Source organism: Cnephaeus nilssonii, assembly GCF_951640355.1.
Source record: "Cnephaeus nilssonii genome assembly, chromosome: 3".
In the NCBI taxonomy this organism is placed as follows: domain Eukaryota; kingdom Metazoa; phylum Chordata; class Mammalia; order Chiroptera; family Vespertilionidae; genus Cnephaeus; species Cnephaeus nilssonii.
This window is the reverse complement of record NC_137074.1, coordinates 43,559,608-43,575,964: the sequence shown is the minus strand read 5'-3', so window position 1 is coordinate 43,575,964 and position 16,357 is coordinate 43,559,608. Positions and strand designations below refer to the sequence as shown.

The following is a 16,357-nucleotide window of genomic DNA, read 5'->3' as shown; positions in this document are numbered from 1 at the left end:
GCTCTTGGGTTGGTCCTGTTTCTATATCAATGTAACCCTAACCCTATTTGTGCGCTCTATCTTTTCCCATAGGTTATGTCAGAAGTTCAAAGCCTTTTTTCTTTTTTTTGAGCTGATTTTATTATCCCAAGTTTCTAGCTCTAAATCATGAAAAATAGAGTGGGGTTTTTTTGTTGTTGTTCACACATCAACTCCTGAAGCCTCTCTCCTGCTGACTGTAGGTTTTTGCCACTGCAGAGGAGAAATCTGATTCCTGGAACCCAATGTTCCAGGAACTAGCTTTATCAGTTGCTAATTTGGCTCTTTTGTTATTTCTTGTACAGATGATATTGGACCATATTGGAAGGCCTTCTACAATTGTTAATTAATGAATTCTGCTTCCTCATGTTGATCCTGACCCCTAGGGCCCTAAAATAAACCATTAGCATGATAGTCTCTGGGTCCTTACTGAGAAAACAGGACAAGTAGGAAATTACCTGGAGTAATCAACACCATAACCCCACCCACCCATCACCACCACCATGATTAATCACCAACCTAAAGTTCTGAATTCTATTGCCTCGAGTCAGTCCTGAAGAGGTCGTTTCCTATACTTACTGATACCAAATTCTACCCCAGAGCAGAAGCCTTGCTTTCTTCTTGTAGGACTTTGTCCAGGACAAATTCAGCTTTTCTTGTAGTTTGAGATTGTAGAATGAGCCTGCCTGGAATCTCAGCCCCTGTGTGTGGTATGCTTACCTAGATGTTGGCTGTACCAGATGTTTGTCACATTTGCCACGAGTTGCACGGAAAGCCTTGATTCCACATGAGAGTCCTCCATCCATCCTTGATTCCCAGAATATAAATGTACAGCAGATTCTCCAACATACTTTCTTTAACACAATGTAGGTCTTCAGCTCCACATTCCTTTCTGATCTCCTAGGCCCGTGGTCGGCAAACTGCGGCTCACGAGCCACATGCAGCTCTTTGGCCCCTTGAGTGTGGCTCTTCCACAAAATACCACAGCCTGGGCGAGTCTATTTTGAAGAAGTGGCGTTAGGAGAAATTTAAGTTTAAAAAATTTGGCTCTCAAAAGAAATTTCAATAGTTGTACTGTTGATATTTGGCTCTGCTGACTAATGAGTTTGCCGACCACTGTCCTAGGCTGACAAGCTAGGTTGGACCAGTTGGAGCCCCCAGAAACACATGTGTCATTTTTCCTTAAGGCTCAGAGCACCATAAGCCCAGGCCACGAGACTTGGGGAAGCGCAGGAGACTTGTTTGGAAAGGTCAAGGAATAATTAGGGGCGCCGCCTTCGGCACTCCCCTAATTCGGGATTCCGATAAACAGGGCAGGCCGCCTTCAGCACACTTCCCTTTTCTCAGAATGTCCTTACAAACTTTCCAACCAAGTCTCGTGTGCTCACCAACAGCCACCCATTTCGAACTTCTGGCCCTGGCCCTGCTCAGCCTTTATGGGCAGAAGGAGCCAAACCAGCTGCTTTGGAGGGAAGAGCATACAGGAGAACCTCAAGGAAGAAAACTTTAATTATTTTTAATTTTGTCAACCTTCACAGGTTGGTGATGGTTGCACTATTCCCTCTTGGTTTTTTTTTTCTTTTTCTTTTTTGTTAATCCTCACCTGAGGATATTTTCCCCATTGATTTCTAGAGAGAATGGGAGAGGATGAGAGAGGGAGAGAAAGAAAGAAACATCGATGTGAGAGGGACACATCGATTGGTCGCCTCCCACACTCACCCCGACCGGATTTGGGGATTGAACTTGTAACCCATGTACATGCCCTTGACTGGGAATTGAACCTGTGACCCTTGGGTGCTCGGGCCAAGGTTCTAACCACTTAGGAAAACTGGCCAGGGTTGCACTATATCCTCTTGAATACTCTGGGATGAAATCTAATGAGTTGTCTAGCTGTTCTGGTAATGTTCTAAACCTCTTGGGCATATATATTCAAAAAGCATGGGTGTTCTCCATTTTTTCCCCCAAGAATGCTTTGTGGTCTTGAGTTGGATGTATGTTTTAGTTTATGTATATTAATATCTATATGGAATTGCTAATAGATTTCAGTTTTGTTAATATTGGAACTTATATAATTGATGTCGTTTTACAACATCAGTTGGAAGAGGGGGCAATGGGCAATAGTCATGTTGACAGGAGTAGCAGTTTTCATTTTGTCCGCTCCTGGGTGTTCCCTTCTCTTTTCTAAGTGGGCCAGAGCCACACACAAAATTTGAGAACCACTGGCTTAGAAATTAGGGTATGACCAACATTTGTTCTTGTGTAATTTTAGATTCCTGGGGCTATGTTATCCAAACATAGTAAAGGTACAAATAAACAGGTCAGTATCCTTTCATTTTGGCAATAGGCCTGGGTGACTTTCCTCATGTGTGAATGCATGGTTTTGAAGTTCTTCCGCACATCTACTTGTGACCTTTTTAGTCAACCACAAGATAAAGGGATTTTTTTCCTCTAAGTATCTCAGAGATGTGATATTATACCTGTTTTACTGATTTATTTTTAAAACATTGCTACATTTGTTTCATTTCTCTATATATAGATTTTTTTTAAATTTCTGGATCATTTGAAGTAAGTTGCAGACATTTTGATATTTTACCTCCAAATACTTTAGTGTACATCTCCAAAGATTAAGGACATTCTTCTACATAGAAATTAACTTTTATTCACTGATATTCAGAATTCCCCAGTTGTCCCCAAATGTCTTTTATAGCTGATATTGATACTGTTTTTTATCTAGGATTTCATTAAGAACCATATATTGCATTTATTGTTATGCCTCTTCCATCTTCAATCTTTAACAATCTGCCTACCTTTTCCCATCCCCCCCCCCCCCCCCCCCCCGCAATAACACTGAGGTTTTTTAAGAGGCCTGGTCAGTTGTTTTGTAGTTTTGACTTTTTTAGGATACATTTTTAAAGGATATATAGAAATGCAAACATACAGGAATGCTAATCTTAAATCTGGAAGTCTCCTCTCCTGTTTAAGTCTGGAAATCTCCTGTTGTCTATTCTCATATCTGATATCCTTGTTATTGTGTTGACTTTAAAACACTGGTAAAGCCCAGCCTGTGTGGTTAAGTGTTGACCTATGAGCCTGGAGGTCATGGTTCGATTCCCCATCAGGGCACATGCCCAGATTGTGGGCTCGATCCCCTGTGTGGGGCATGCAGGAGGCAGCCAATCAATGATTCTCTCTCATCATTGATGTTTCTATCTCTCTCTCCGTCTCCTTTTCTCTCTGAAATCAATAAAAATATATAAAATAAGTAAATAAAATAAAACACTGGTAAAAACAGTGAGTCAAATGGAGATACCTGGGTCAGAGATAGCTTGTGCATGTTCAGGAGAGGACGTTTGAGGGACTCATTTAAAAAAAAATTTAGCATAGCTTACTAAATAATTGATTTATGGTGATTTTTCACTATATTCAACTTTTGAATCTATGCTTTCAAATCTTAGCTGTGTCAGTTATTAAAGAAAATGGCATACCTCCTCCCCTATACCTCCTCCAATTCTTCATTTAGAATCTGTGCCCCCTAACTAAATTTGATAACACTTAAAGTTTTTATTTTTGGAAACTATTTCCAGGCAGAATAGGTGTTAACCATTAAACGAGTTTGAGCGTGTCTCTTATTTGGTTTGGAAATCCAAAAGGCCTCTCCTTGTCCAGATGTTCTTTGTTAAGTGCCAGAACCACTTACTTTATCTCCCTTGAACCTCTTGTTTCCCAGAACAGGGTGCCATATCCTTGTCATTCACTAGTGCTGCTATAGCAATTACAAAGAATATTGAGCTATTAATAATATATTTTATGCTTGAAATGAATTTCTAATCTTCTCAGCCCTAGAATAAAAACATTTCTGACCTCTTCTGGTAATATGGGACAACTTAAAAAATAAGCCTCATACTGTCTACCTCTTTTTTTCTTACTAATTAGCTATTTGAGCTTTGTCTCAAATTGGGTCCTAAAAAGGGCCAGAGCTAAGGAAAGGCAGCCTTGTGCTGGGAAGTAAGCCTTTTGCTTTGTTGTACTCCTCAAATCGAAGAAACCAAGGGATGCTGCGTTTGGTGGCTTAAGCCCTTTGATCTTTGGCAATGGGTACTCTGACAAGTTAGGGGTAAATCAGGGGAGAAGAAGCCACACCTGCCTTCCAGGTGGCTTCTTCAGTTCTGTTTTGCCGGTGTCACTTTATGTTCACATGTCCATCTGCTTGATAGTCTTTCCCTTTGCCTGCCTTCCCCGTGTTCCACTCATTGTCATATCCAAAGAATAGTATGGGTAAATGCCTCCTTCATCCCCACATTCTTGAACTACACAGCACATATTTCCTAATATGGCGGGAAATGAGGATGGGTGGTGATGGTTTAAGAGAGGAACAGTGAGCTAAAGCTGGTGGCAAAGAGAGTAATAAGCTTAGGAATAGACCTTCACTTCAGGATTACGCTCTGGAATCCTGAGAAGTCTCTGACCGAGACTATGTGTGTTCCACATCATGTTTGTTCAGAAGTGCTGTGAGAGGCTCTGCAGACTGAGGCTGGCCACCTGAGACATAGCCTCATGGACATGCCGTTCTAGTCAACTTCCGCATGAGACACAACTTTCCATGTAAAGTAAGAAGATCATGGCTGTCGAGTGTGACCAAATAAGGTCCTCCCTGAGGTCATTCTTGCACAGCTGATGTGGGAAAGATGAGTCTGCCCCAGATGAAGGTAATGAAACTGCAGAAGAGAAGAGGGAAACCCCCCAAACAAGATCTGAACGACAACTGGTGGAAGGCAGGCAACGCCTGTGTGAAGCGGGAGAAGTAAGGACTGGCTTGGTCTTTCTACCGCTCAGACTGCAGTATAACTGATTGGCAATTTCTTTTAACACTTGACCACTGCATACATGTTGTATGTATTCACTACAGTCTGCGACATGTTACAACTTTGATGATTATGAAACACCAAAGTAAAGGTTTATTGGACAAGGTGTTTTTTGTCTTTCTAAGAAAAGAAACAAAACAATTTCTTGTGACTTAAATTGTTGTTCATCATAACATTCGACAAAAGTGTTTTCCTTTGTTTTGATCCTTGAGGCTGTAACAGTGAAGTTCACAGCCAGCACTGGCATGGGGTAGCTTCCTTGGATAGATTCCATAGGCCTGTACTTGTGGGCAGGAAACAGATTTTAGCAGCAAAGGGAATTATTATTTCTCTTGAATGGGCCAATTTGTCTGTTTTTTTCTATTTTAAAACAAGTGGGGTATTTCTTTGAAAGACTGCTTCTATACCATCACAGAAGAATTGATAAAATTTTAGACATCTTAACTCGATGATGGATAAGGCTCCTTAACAAAAAAACAAAAAAAATAGAAACCTAGTTGAAATAACACATAGCAATCATAAGAGTACAGTTTGATAGATTTTTCACCAACTGTATACACATTTAGATCAAGACCTAGAACTTACCAGAAAACAAGAAGATTCCTTGTGCCCCCTAAACTGGCACTACCCCCAGACTCAAGAATAACCTTCACCCTGACTTTAAACACCATGAATTAGTTTTGTCTCCTTTTGAATGTTATACAAATGGATCCATGTAGTATGTACCCTTTTGTGTCTAGCTTCTTTTGCTCAACATGTTTATGAAATTCCATGTTGAGTGTAATTTACATTTCATTCTCATTCCTGTGTAGTGCTGAGATGTTATTTGGGGTTACCTTGAGCCTATACATAAATTTGGGGAGAATTGATATCTTTATAATAAGCTTTTCAGCTCATAAATATGCCATATCTTTCTTTTAATTGAGAGTTCTTTAATTTTTCTTAGTGTTTTGTAGTTTTTAGTTGAGGTTTTTTTATTAGATATGTTCCTAGGTATTTGATGTTATTTGTTGCTATTGTAGATGCATTTTTTTCAATTTCACATTGTTTTAATTACAGTGTATGGAAATAGGTCTTTTTTATATATTGGCCTAATGATTGTGGTAAATTAGCTTATTTATATTTTGTGGATACTTGTATATTTTCCATGTACCCGACCAGGCCATCTGTAAATAATGACCTTATATTTCTTCCATTCTAATCCTCCTGCCTTTTATTTATTTTACTTGACTTATTGCATTGGCTAGTATCAGGCGTGACTTTTGATCAATTTGTCAGAGAGAAAATTCTTTCATGGAGTTCCCTAGTAAAAAAAGCAATTATGAAGTTAAGTTGGTTGATTTGTGAACATCATATCTAAATTCAAAATGGTGTTATAATGGCCTACAAAGCCACCATACACTGTTCTTTGTTGTGCATACCCACAGATGTGGATTTAAAATCTTGTCAGCCAGCCACCCTTGTCTTTCCTACCCCAGACAAGCAGAGCATCTCAATTATATTTGTGCATGGGTCCTTAACAGAGTCTCATAGTCCAATAGGGGTCCAGACAGCTCACTGGAAATGTTCTTGCCTCAGAGGTGGAATTAAGAGAGTATTGTCAAGAAGCGATTTCAGGAGGGCAGGGCTTGTGGAGAGATGGTATTCATGGCAATGGTGCCGTGTCTGGCAAGCCATTGGCTGTCTGTAGAAGATACCAAGTCTTCCAAAGTGCCTGCAATTGTCTAAAAGAGCAGACAGTTTTGGTCAGCTAGCATATAGAAGGGAGAATGATATCTTTTAGATGGAACACTAGAACTGGAGGCAAGGATTGTAAGAAGTAAAAGCTGCTGGAGTCAAGAGATTCCAGCTGCCAGTAGGAGCGGGGGAGGGATCCTGGGCCTAGCGATAGGAGAAAATATTAAGTCCTTGTATGAATTCAGGTATATCAGGTGTATGTCCAGCTGGAGAGTGCAGATTTAGTAAACATGGGGATACAGACCCTGAGAGCTGGCAAAATGTATTCTTCCCCTCTCTTCTTTGGTGTTGTCTTCCTTTTTCATCTCTTTCCCTATTTCCTTTAATCCCTTTATGATATAGTCTTTATCTGTCAGATTTCATCTGGGAGGCAATGTGACGGAATGACTAAGAACTATTTAGGTGGGAATCCTGACCACTTACAGCTATGCAACCAGAACGGATTACTTACCTTTTTTAAGCCTCGGTTTTCTCATCTATAAAATGGAGACAGTGGAAGTAACTTTTTATTGGGTTGGGAAGATGAAATAAAATAATGTATGTAAGAGTAACTTGGCACAAAGTAGATGCTAAAGGGCCTGTCTTGATGCCTCTCTCTTGGTCTGTCCACCTTGTTCTTTTCCAGAGGTATTAGTTCTTATGCATGTTTCCCTTGAACTAAGTGTAATGTGTTTTTCTTGTTTTAGTTGAAAAAAAGCTTGATGTCCTCTATTTTTTAATGTACAAATTGGGTGAGTGAAATGTCTCCCATTTCTCTCCCTGTGGTTGATTACCAAAATGACAGTGGGGAATGCTTGCCTCCTCTCCCTTCTATTAGCAGCAGCTCCAAGACCTTGAGCAATTCCTTTAACTCCTTTGGGCCCCAGGGTCCTTACCTATTAATGTAAGGGACTAGATTAAGTGGACTGTGAGGCCCTAGTCTAACTCTAATTGTATCTATGAGAAGATGCTAAAAGTCAGATTCCTCACTAAATTATACATGCCATGAAGAATCATGTCTGTTATGCTTATCATCATATCCCAGCGCCTCCAGGATGCCTGGCCCATAGAAGATGCTCAGCAAATGAATGATGGACGTCTTTACAATAGGCAATGTGGCTCATATTCACCAGGAGTTGTCAGAAGAGCACCATTGGCTTTATGGGCCCATCTCCTATAACTCTGAGAAACATTTCTGATTGTAGAAAATGCTTATCAACTCACGTGGTCAACATTTTTGGCATTTATTTTCAAACTTATGAATTCAAACTTCATAAACATTTTTAGAGTTCATGATCCTTGCTCAATTTCAATTTGTGGCCATGCTTTATAGCCCTAGGTCTCGTCACCGTTCAGTAAGTCGCCTGTATGAAGGTAAAGACTCTATTTTTGAAAGCACAGTGTATAATTACACAATATCATAGCACCATCTGCAAGGTGCTGTGCCATTTTCTTTATTTCTCAAGGCAGCATCACATATCTCATTTACCAAAGGAAGGAACAGACTCAAGGCCAAGAAGCATTCCTTGGGCTTCTTCATTCCTGCTTTAAATATACATCACTATCTCTGACTAACGCGTGCCATAATCAGAATCCTTTATACATCCCCTGGCTCGGCAGTTCCTTTGGAGAGGTGAGCCTTCTTTCTTACTGCTTACAGGCCCCTAATGGCTTTCCTATCAGTGGTCTGTGAAACTTCCAATTCTCATTCCTGCTGTGTTCCACTCTCTTCTTTCTCCTTTAAATGGTTGATTCCTGGGGAAGAAATATTCATGACTATCATTGTGTCTAGCTTTGTAGGCTAGATGTGGTTAAGAATTAATTGGAAATTTAATCCATTCAGTCACTCATTGTCTTAATCCATTCAGGCTGCTATAACAAAATACCATAAACTGGGTAGCTTATTAAAAAAACAAAAAACAAGTTTACTTCTCACAGTTTTAGAGGCTGGAAGTCTGAGATCAGGGTGCCCACATGGTTGGGTGAGGGCTCTCTTCAGAGTCTAGAAAGTTGGCATCCTCACATAGCTCTGCCCTCATTACCCAATTATCTCCCAAAGTTCCCTCACCTTTTAATACCATCACATTGGACATTAGGATTTCAACATATGAATTTGAGAGGGACACAAGCATTCAGACCATAGCACTCACCAGATATTACTTGAATTACTCCTTTGTGTAGAGAACATAGGATCCCAGGTATAAGACAATTTGGGGGTCATAGAAGGTAAATAATTTAGAGCTAAAATGGTGTGGTCCACACTAGGAGTACTCTGTAAATTTAAAGAAATCAAGACTTGGAATTATCTGGCAGTTTATATTCTCTTGCAAAGTAGATATACACTGTTCCTGAAGCCATATAAATTTTTTTTTCTTTTCAGGCAGCTTTGGTTTACCCTCTGGTGTTAGTCTTATCAGCAGAACTGATAATATTTATAATAATATCGTGAAAATGTCAAGACATTTCTAAGACCTGACATGAGAAAATTGAATGGTACCATAATCATTTACTTTCTAAACTTAGGTAAAACAGGGATTGCAAATTCTTTTCTTTAGATAAAGTAAGAAAAGTAGACACAGAACCTTTGTTCACATTGGGACATCATCACCTTTCCTCGTTGTGTTCCCAAAACTTTTATGGCAGAAGACGAGTAGGAGAAGAGGCCATGACGAAGGGGCAGTGCTGCCTTGGAGAAATGGTTTCTGTGTCCAGTTGTCTGACTCTCCCTTCTCGTTTACTAACAAGCTGCTAACAATAACAAGCCTCGCCATGTTCTGTATCTGAATGCCTGAAAACATTGGATAACAATTGAGAATTGGCTGCCATGATGTCACCATCAAAAAATCATGGGAGAGACTCTAATGGCTTCTAAATATAATCTTCCAGTTCTGAACTCATTTCATGCACTCAGGAATAGCAGTTAGCATTATGTAGGGAAGAAATTATGAAAACCTGTCCTCTCCAGTCAGTCACTGGCAGGACTTTGCTTTATAAACTTGTCATCAGTGATAGACTCACCTGTCTCATTTGTTCACTTCTGAGACCAGAATTCGTGGTTGGAGGAGGCACTGAAAAACCAGTTGGCCTGAAGATTGTTCAGTCTTATCAGACAGAAAAGGGATGATTGTTTAGCTCTACATCTACCTCCTTTAATCACAAAGAATTTACCAATCTCCTGAAAATATTTTAGGAGTAAACACTTAAGTCAAACAAAATTTTCGTGGGTTACCAGGGCACTGACTGTGGTTAGCTATTTAATGAGACCTTTGATACACTGGAAAGTGGCTAACACAAATGCTTAACTCATTCGGGCCTCCCCCACCCTCCAGGATAGCTGGACAAAGTAGCAATTCTGACCTATAACGAGAAGAAAACAGCCTTCATAGTGCAGCATCTTTAAAGTTTGTCCTACTTTGGAAAAAATGCTCCCTCTAAAATGAGTAGCGCCTAGATAAGACAGAAAAGGCAAACCTGGTTTGATTTAGTTCAGCTTGGGTTTGGCTACTATATGTAAGTCACCTTGACTTGAAAAACTCTTGTTACTTTGACTTCTCACAATCACATATGGAATATGCAGTTGACTTCCAAATGGAAAGCAGCAGCTCTGTGCGCTGTTTCATTAACTTAGGAAACGTAATGGGCACCACCCGTGAAAGGATGAGTTATAAAAACCTGCCCTTCCTGGTGGGTCACTAGGAAAATCAGACATAAGCCGAAACCGGTTTGGCTCAGTGGATAGAGCGTCGGTCTGTGGACTGAAAGGTCCCAGGTTCGATTCCGGTCAAGGGCATGTACATTGGTTGCGGGCACATCCCCGGTGGGGGGTGTGCAGGAGGCAGCTGGTCGATGTTTCTCTCTCATCGATGTTTCTAGCTCTCTATCTCTCTCCCTTCCTCTCTGTAAAAAAATCAATAAAAAATATATATATATAAAAAATAAGAAAAAAGAAAATCAGACATAAGCACAAAGGTTTCCAGGACATTTCCTGTACACAATTAGCTTCTCCTAGGTTGTGGTCTGGTCCACAGTTGTTGTACTCCTTTGCTTTTAAAATGCTTGAAATGCCCCTAAAGTTGAATATCTCCTATTCAGACCTGATATTTAGAGTTGCTTGTGGAGGGACTTTTCAAAAGTCACGAATTTAATTTATAAATATGCCTCCAAATATGAAATGTATTTGCCAGGGGAATTTCAAGTCTTTGATGAGTTAATGTGTAATGTCTACCAATATCTTTTCGTCTGTTTTGTCCTTTTTGGGTACAAAATTCTTCATGCCTGCAACTCTTGGTTTTCTATCACACCTGCATTGGGGAGGAAGGGGGAGCATCACCTGCAGAATTTTTTAAGTGTTTCAGAGCCTCTGGGAAGCAGACCCAACACCAAAGAAATTTGGAAAAGACACTTGGCCGTGGCTGGGTGGCTCAGCTGGTTGCAGGTTCCCCATCAGGGCACACACCTAGGTTGTGGATTCGATCCCCAGTCTGGAGGCAACCGATCTCTCTCTCTCTCTCTCTCTCTCTCTCTCTCTCTCTCTCTCTCTCTGAAAATCAATAAAAATATATATCCCCGGGTGAGGGTTAAAAGAAATAATTTTTTTTTCAAATGTCATATGATGGATCATTTCTGAGTTTAAAGAACTTTTCAATGGTTTTAGATGGAAGACTCTATATTTAAGCACTTGGCTTTCTCTGGCATGTGACTTGACATGAGTTCCGAGAACAATCAGCTCATTTCAGGGTTTGCAGAAGGAAGCACTATGCTCCCTGTTAATCGGCTGTCCTCCCTCTTCTCATTTCAGTGGTGCTTCATGCCCCACCTCCAACCAAGATCAAACGGGAGCTGCACAGCCCCTCCTCCGAGCTGTCATCCTGCAGCCATGAGCAGGCTCTCGGTGCTAACTATGGAGAAAAGTGCCTCTACAACTATTGGTAAGTGGAGCCAGAGAAGGCTGGCCAGAAAGGAGCCTTCAAGCTGACTGTTTCAAATGTTATTCAGCAGACACTCAGGATAGCACACCCCATCTTTCCCCGCAGCGTAATCCTCTAGGTGTAGGCCAGCTCAGATGGGCCTTTCTTTGTGCTGAGCATGAAATGCAAAACTGTTAAACTGGCTGGGTGGTGGGAGGACTCAGTGCTTGGGGTACTGAACCCCCCTGAAGGGAAAAATCCTTGAATACTGGGATATTTGATCTGTGGCTTCCAGGGAGGGAATATATACTCCTTCGTGTCTATCATATGTTAATGTGAACTTTAAGCACCAAAGAAGTAATCTTCAAATCAGAATATATGAAAAAGCCCTGGTGCTTGTGCCCTTTACTTAAGAATATCCAGGCTCAGGAATGAAGCTTTATTTTTAAATCATTCTTTGCTCTAGGAGATAAACATAGATCTACTTGAGAGGGGGAGGAGAAGAGTTGTTGATTCAAGTGATGTTGCAGCAGAAATTCGCCTTCAACAAAGATTCTGACTAATTTCTGGGAACTCTGGAATACTTGGGAGAGGGTCTGGGGAACTCCTCCCGACACACAAATTCTGCCCCCATCCGGCCTCCTTACACACACATACATGGAGAGCTCGGTTGGAAAGGGGGAGAAAGGAAACCGGAAGCAGAGGCTAAAATTATCTTTGAGAAGAATCACTAGAAGTGTTAAATAGTCCCTGTGACGCAGGGTGTTTGTCACTTTTCAGAGGTACAAATACTCCCTCAGGGCTGCCAGCAATTTAACTATGTTAATGCTGTCATTTCCTGGCAACCGAGGGCTGCAACATTCTGCTGGACCTGGTGACCAAGCTCATGGCTTCATTGTAGCTTACTGGTTCCTTCTCTTTTTCTGTTTGCAGTGCCTATGATAGGAAGCCTCCCTCTGGGTTCAAGCCATTAACCCCTCCTACCACCCCCCTGTCACCCACGCATCAGAATTCCCTATTTCCCCCACCTCAGGCAACTCTGCCCACCTCCGTGCACCCTGCTGCAGCGGGGCCCGTACAAGGTGTGGGCCCAGCCCCCACCCCCCATTCGCTTCCAGACCCTGGACCACAGCAGCAAACCTTTGCGGTCCCCCGGCCACCACATCAGCCCCTGCAGATGCCAAAGATGATGCCTGAAAACCAGTATCCATCAGAACAGAGGTGGGTGCTGATCCGGGCTTCCTTTAATGCCTCTATCCCCCTCCCCTTTTCCTCACTGGGAGACCGGGAGCCGTTAGTCATATTTACCGGGTGTCTATAAAGCTCTCATTCCACTGCGGCATCTTGTGAGGTAAGACTAATAATAACATGAATATGACCTGTTTACATGTCAGCCTGTTCCTGAGGTATTCCAAGTGGTTTACAAACATTACAACATCCTTTTGAAGCAGGAATGGGGAGATAATTAGTACTGTCCCCCCCAGTACAGAGCTCGGGGAAGAGTGACTTTCCCAGGACACACTATCCATTGACCCTCACTCAGGGCAGCTCTCCTGGCTGCTCACTGGATACTAGAATTGAACCTTGACTTATGCTACCCATACATCCTTTTTAACACTTACCTATTGGGGAAGCTTGCTGATAGGGGGCATTATTACTCATCTGATTTTCACAGATTTTAGCAGTAGGAGATTAACTAAAGACTTTATTTATAATTACCTACTTTTGAGATAGAAACCTCCTGGTTTCACTCCAGGTAGTTCTACATTTCAAATAAGGAAACTAACGCACCAGGAGGAACTCGCCCAGAGTCGTGTATTCATCCAACAAACCAACGTGCGAAGGGAACCTGCTCTGCAAACCTGAAGCTTAGGTCCCGGCCTTCCCAGCCTGTTACCTGCCGTGTTCTAGAATTTTGGATGCTTGTGGCCTGCCTTTGTGTAGGGTGTCTTGGGGGGTCTGGGTTTTTCATTTCAAGTCTCTCTGGGATAAGGAGGTAATGTAGGCGGCAAGTTGTCAGTGATGTTACCAAGGGCTGCAAGATGGTGGCCATTGTATTTCCTTCCTGTCTGTCTTGCTCTGCACTGGGTGGGTAAGAGGGCGAGAGGCAGGGGAGGAGGGAGGATGTATGAGTACACCTCCCCCAGGCCTGGTCCAACCCAAATGCCGCCCCGTGTTTACTCAGAGGTCACTTTCTTTGTTTCTAAATGAAATGCAGAAAAACATTAGCACTCATATCTGGTTCTAATCCCCTGGCCCCCTTGCTGTGACACTCGCCATAAAGAACTACATCATTTGGCTGGTAGTGTTCACTCCCCTGGAGAGGCCAAATGCCACAAACACCAGTGATACATAGGGCCCAAGCGGTGAGCATTGACTGGAGGCTGGCTCAGTAGTGGGCCTCCATTTAAACAGAACTCTTCTAAAGGAGGCAGCCACCACTAAGCTCTGCCAATTATTACCTTGTTAACAGCCTTGCACTTTTCCAGGAGAATTTGGAAATTTGGATTTTTATGTAAAAATTCCAGGTTGCCTTTCTTAAAGTTGGCAACTAATTCAAATTAAAAACAACAGCAACACTTTGCAGACTAAACAAAATCTCTCTGTGGGCAAAATTACCCTGCAAGCCTGCCAGTTTGTGAACTCAGGCCTGGATACCATTTTTATTCCAATAGTTTTTTTGTGTGTTTTTAAATAGTATCCTCCTGATTTTCTGCAGGGATTATTAATTGAGGGTAAGGGATGGAGTTGGACATATATTCAGTATTTCAAATACTTCGTAAACTTCGTATTTGTCATACCATGTATAAAAGAAAATCTCTTTTATTTATACAGCCGTGCACTGCTTACCAACAGATACATTCTGAGAAATTCATTGTTAGGCGATTTTGTCATGTGCGAACATCATAGAGTGAGTGCACTTACACAAACCTAAATGGTCTAGCCTACTACACACGTAGGCTGTATGGTGTAGCCTATTGCTCCTAGGCTACAAACCTGTACTGCATGTTACTGAATATCATAGGCAATCGTAACACAATGGTATTTGTGTATATAAACGTCTACACATAGGGATAGAAAAAAATGTATATAAGATAAATAATGGTCCGCCTGTCTGGGTACCTACCATGATTGGAGGACCAGGAGTTGCTCTGGGTGAGTCCGTGAGTGAGCGGTGAGTGAATGCGAAGGCCTGCGACATGACTGTGCACTACTGTAAACACTGTGCACTTAGGCTCCACTCAATTTATAAAACAACACGAGATTAAATCAAGCACAAGAGAAATGATGTAATCAAGCAGCGGGGTAAACACGAGACGTGTGAAGCTGCTGCTGGCGTAACACAGCATGCTATTTTTGTGCACTCTAAAATGAGGATCAAAAGTATAGTAAAGCATAAACCGGTAACTCATAGTCACTTTTTGTTATCAAATCGAACGCACTGCACCTAATGGTATGCTCTGTACTTTAATATGATTTGCAGCTCAGTAGGTTTGTTTACACCAGCATCACACACAGACACTCGAGTAATGTGTTGCACTGTGACGATACAGTGGCTATGACATCACCAGCTGATAGGACCTTTTCAGCCTTATTATAATCTTACAGGATCACCACCTTTTTGGGGTCACTTACATTGTTGACTGAAATCATTAAGCAGCTCATACCGTAGTTCTCTCTCAATCCCTACTCCTTATCAGATTGTGTTCAAGGTTAGCTGAGCCAGGGAAAGAAATACCCTAATTCGGCTGGAGGTTATTTGTCCTCAGGCAGGCCTGGCAGAGAGGGGGCCTAGTCTCCAGGCTGCCCAGCCTCCTCCCAAAAGGAGGAAATTTGATTCCTGATAGTTAAAAGTTTCTGACCTCAAGTGTCCAAAGGGAAAGAGGTAGGAACCAGAAAGTAAGCATTTCTTTTATAGGGTGATTCCTTCCTGAATTTTGTCTGTTCGTCTTGGACTTACTTCCCCTTCCTCTTCCCCTCTGCCATTAGGAATGATGAGTCTAAAATAAAAAGACCTCACATTCCCTGGGTGATACAAAGATCCTTGAGAGAAATGGGGTGAAGGGTGAAGTTCTGAATCGATAAATAAAAAAACACTGGGGCACTCAGGCTTATACACCAGAGCACTGTAGTCTCAAAGTTGAGGGTACACAGGAGTTCCCACGGGGGCTTATTAGAAATGCAGATTCCCGCTGCACCCCAGAGATTGAGTTGGTGGGTCTGGAGCAAGGCCTGGATATATTATTGTCACACTTTGACACATCGGGATCCAGCCCTCTCTTTTATCCCCATCTCTACTCCAATCCCTCCCTTTCTTTCAGCATCAAGTACTCAGTACTCTGAATTTTTTTCTCATTGCCCTGGTCTATGACTAATGAGATAAAGTGATGTCTGTGTGATGCAAAATGCATTTTAAAAACGACAAACAATCTTGCTTATCGATTCTGGGTAGCACATGGAAAATGAGACAAACTGAAATCCCTGGTCTGATTTTGTAACGGTAACAGTAATTGCAGGCATGTATGATAACAAGCTTAATAATCACATATTTAATAACTTTTATGCATGCCTGAAAGTGGGGCAGATTACTCTTGTTAGTAATTGTAGTTTGTTCTCTACTAACTCTTTATTTAAATCAGAGGGACTATTACTTCAAAAACTAACCCCCTTAACAAAAAGATACGGTATTTTGTAGGATAGAAGGAAATACAGTCTTATTGGAGCCCTGTAACAGCTCTGTAAACAAGGCAGAGTAAAAAAAAAATCTATTTTACAGATAAGAAAATCAGGCTCAGCAACTAAAGGACTTCCTAAATATCACGTAGCCAACCAAATGCAGGGTCCCCCATTTAG

The 16,357-nt window shown here is 41.6% G+C and overlaps 1 protein-coding gene across 2 annotated transcripts in view; it reads left to right on the top strand.

Annotated features, from left to right (window-relative positions):
- Nucleotides 1-16,357, top strand: part of ETV5 (ETS variant transcription factor 5) — a 66,054-nt gene that overhangs the window by 23,891 nt on the left and 25,806 nt on the right. For both annotated transcript variants that reach the window (XM_079763033.1, XM_079763032.1), the window contains exons 6-7: nt 11,395-11,524; nt 12,437-12,724. In XM_079763033.1, coding sequence (XP_079619159.1) covers nt 11,395-11,524; nt 12,437-12,724 — 418 coding nt within the window. The remainder of the gene's footprint in view (nt 1-11,394; nt 11,525-12,436; nt 12,725-16,357) is intronic.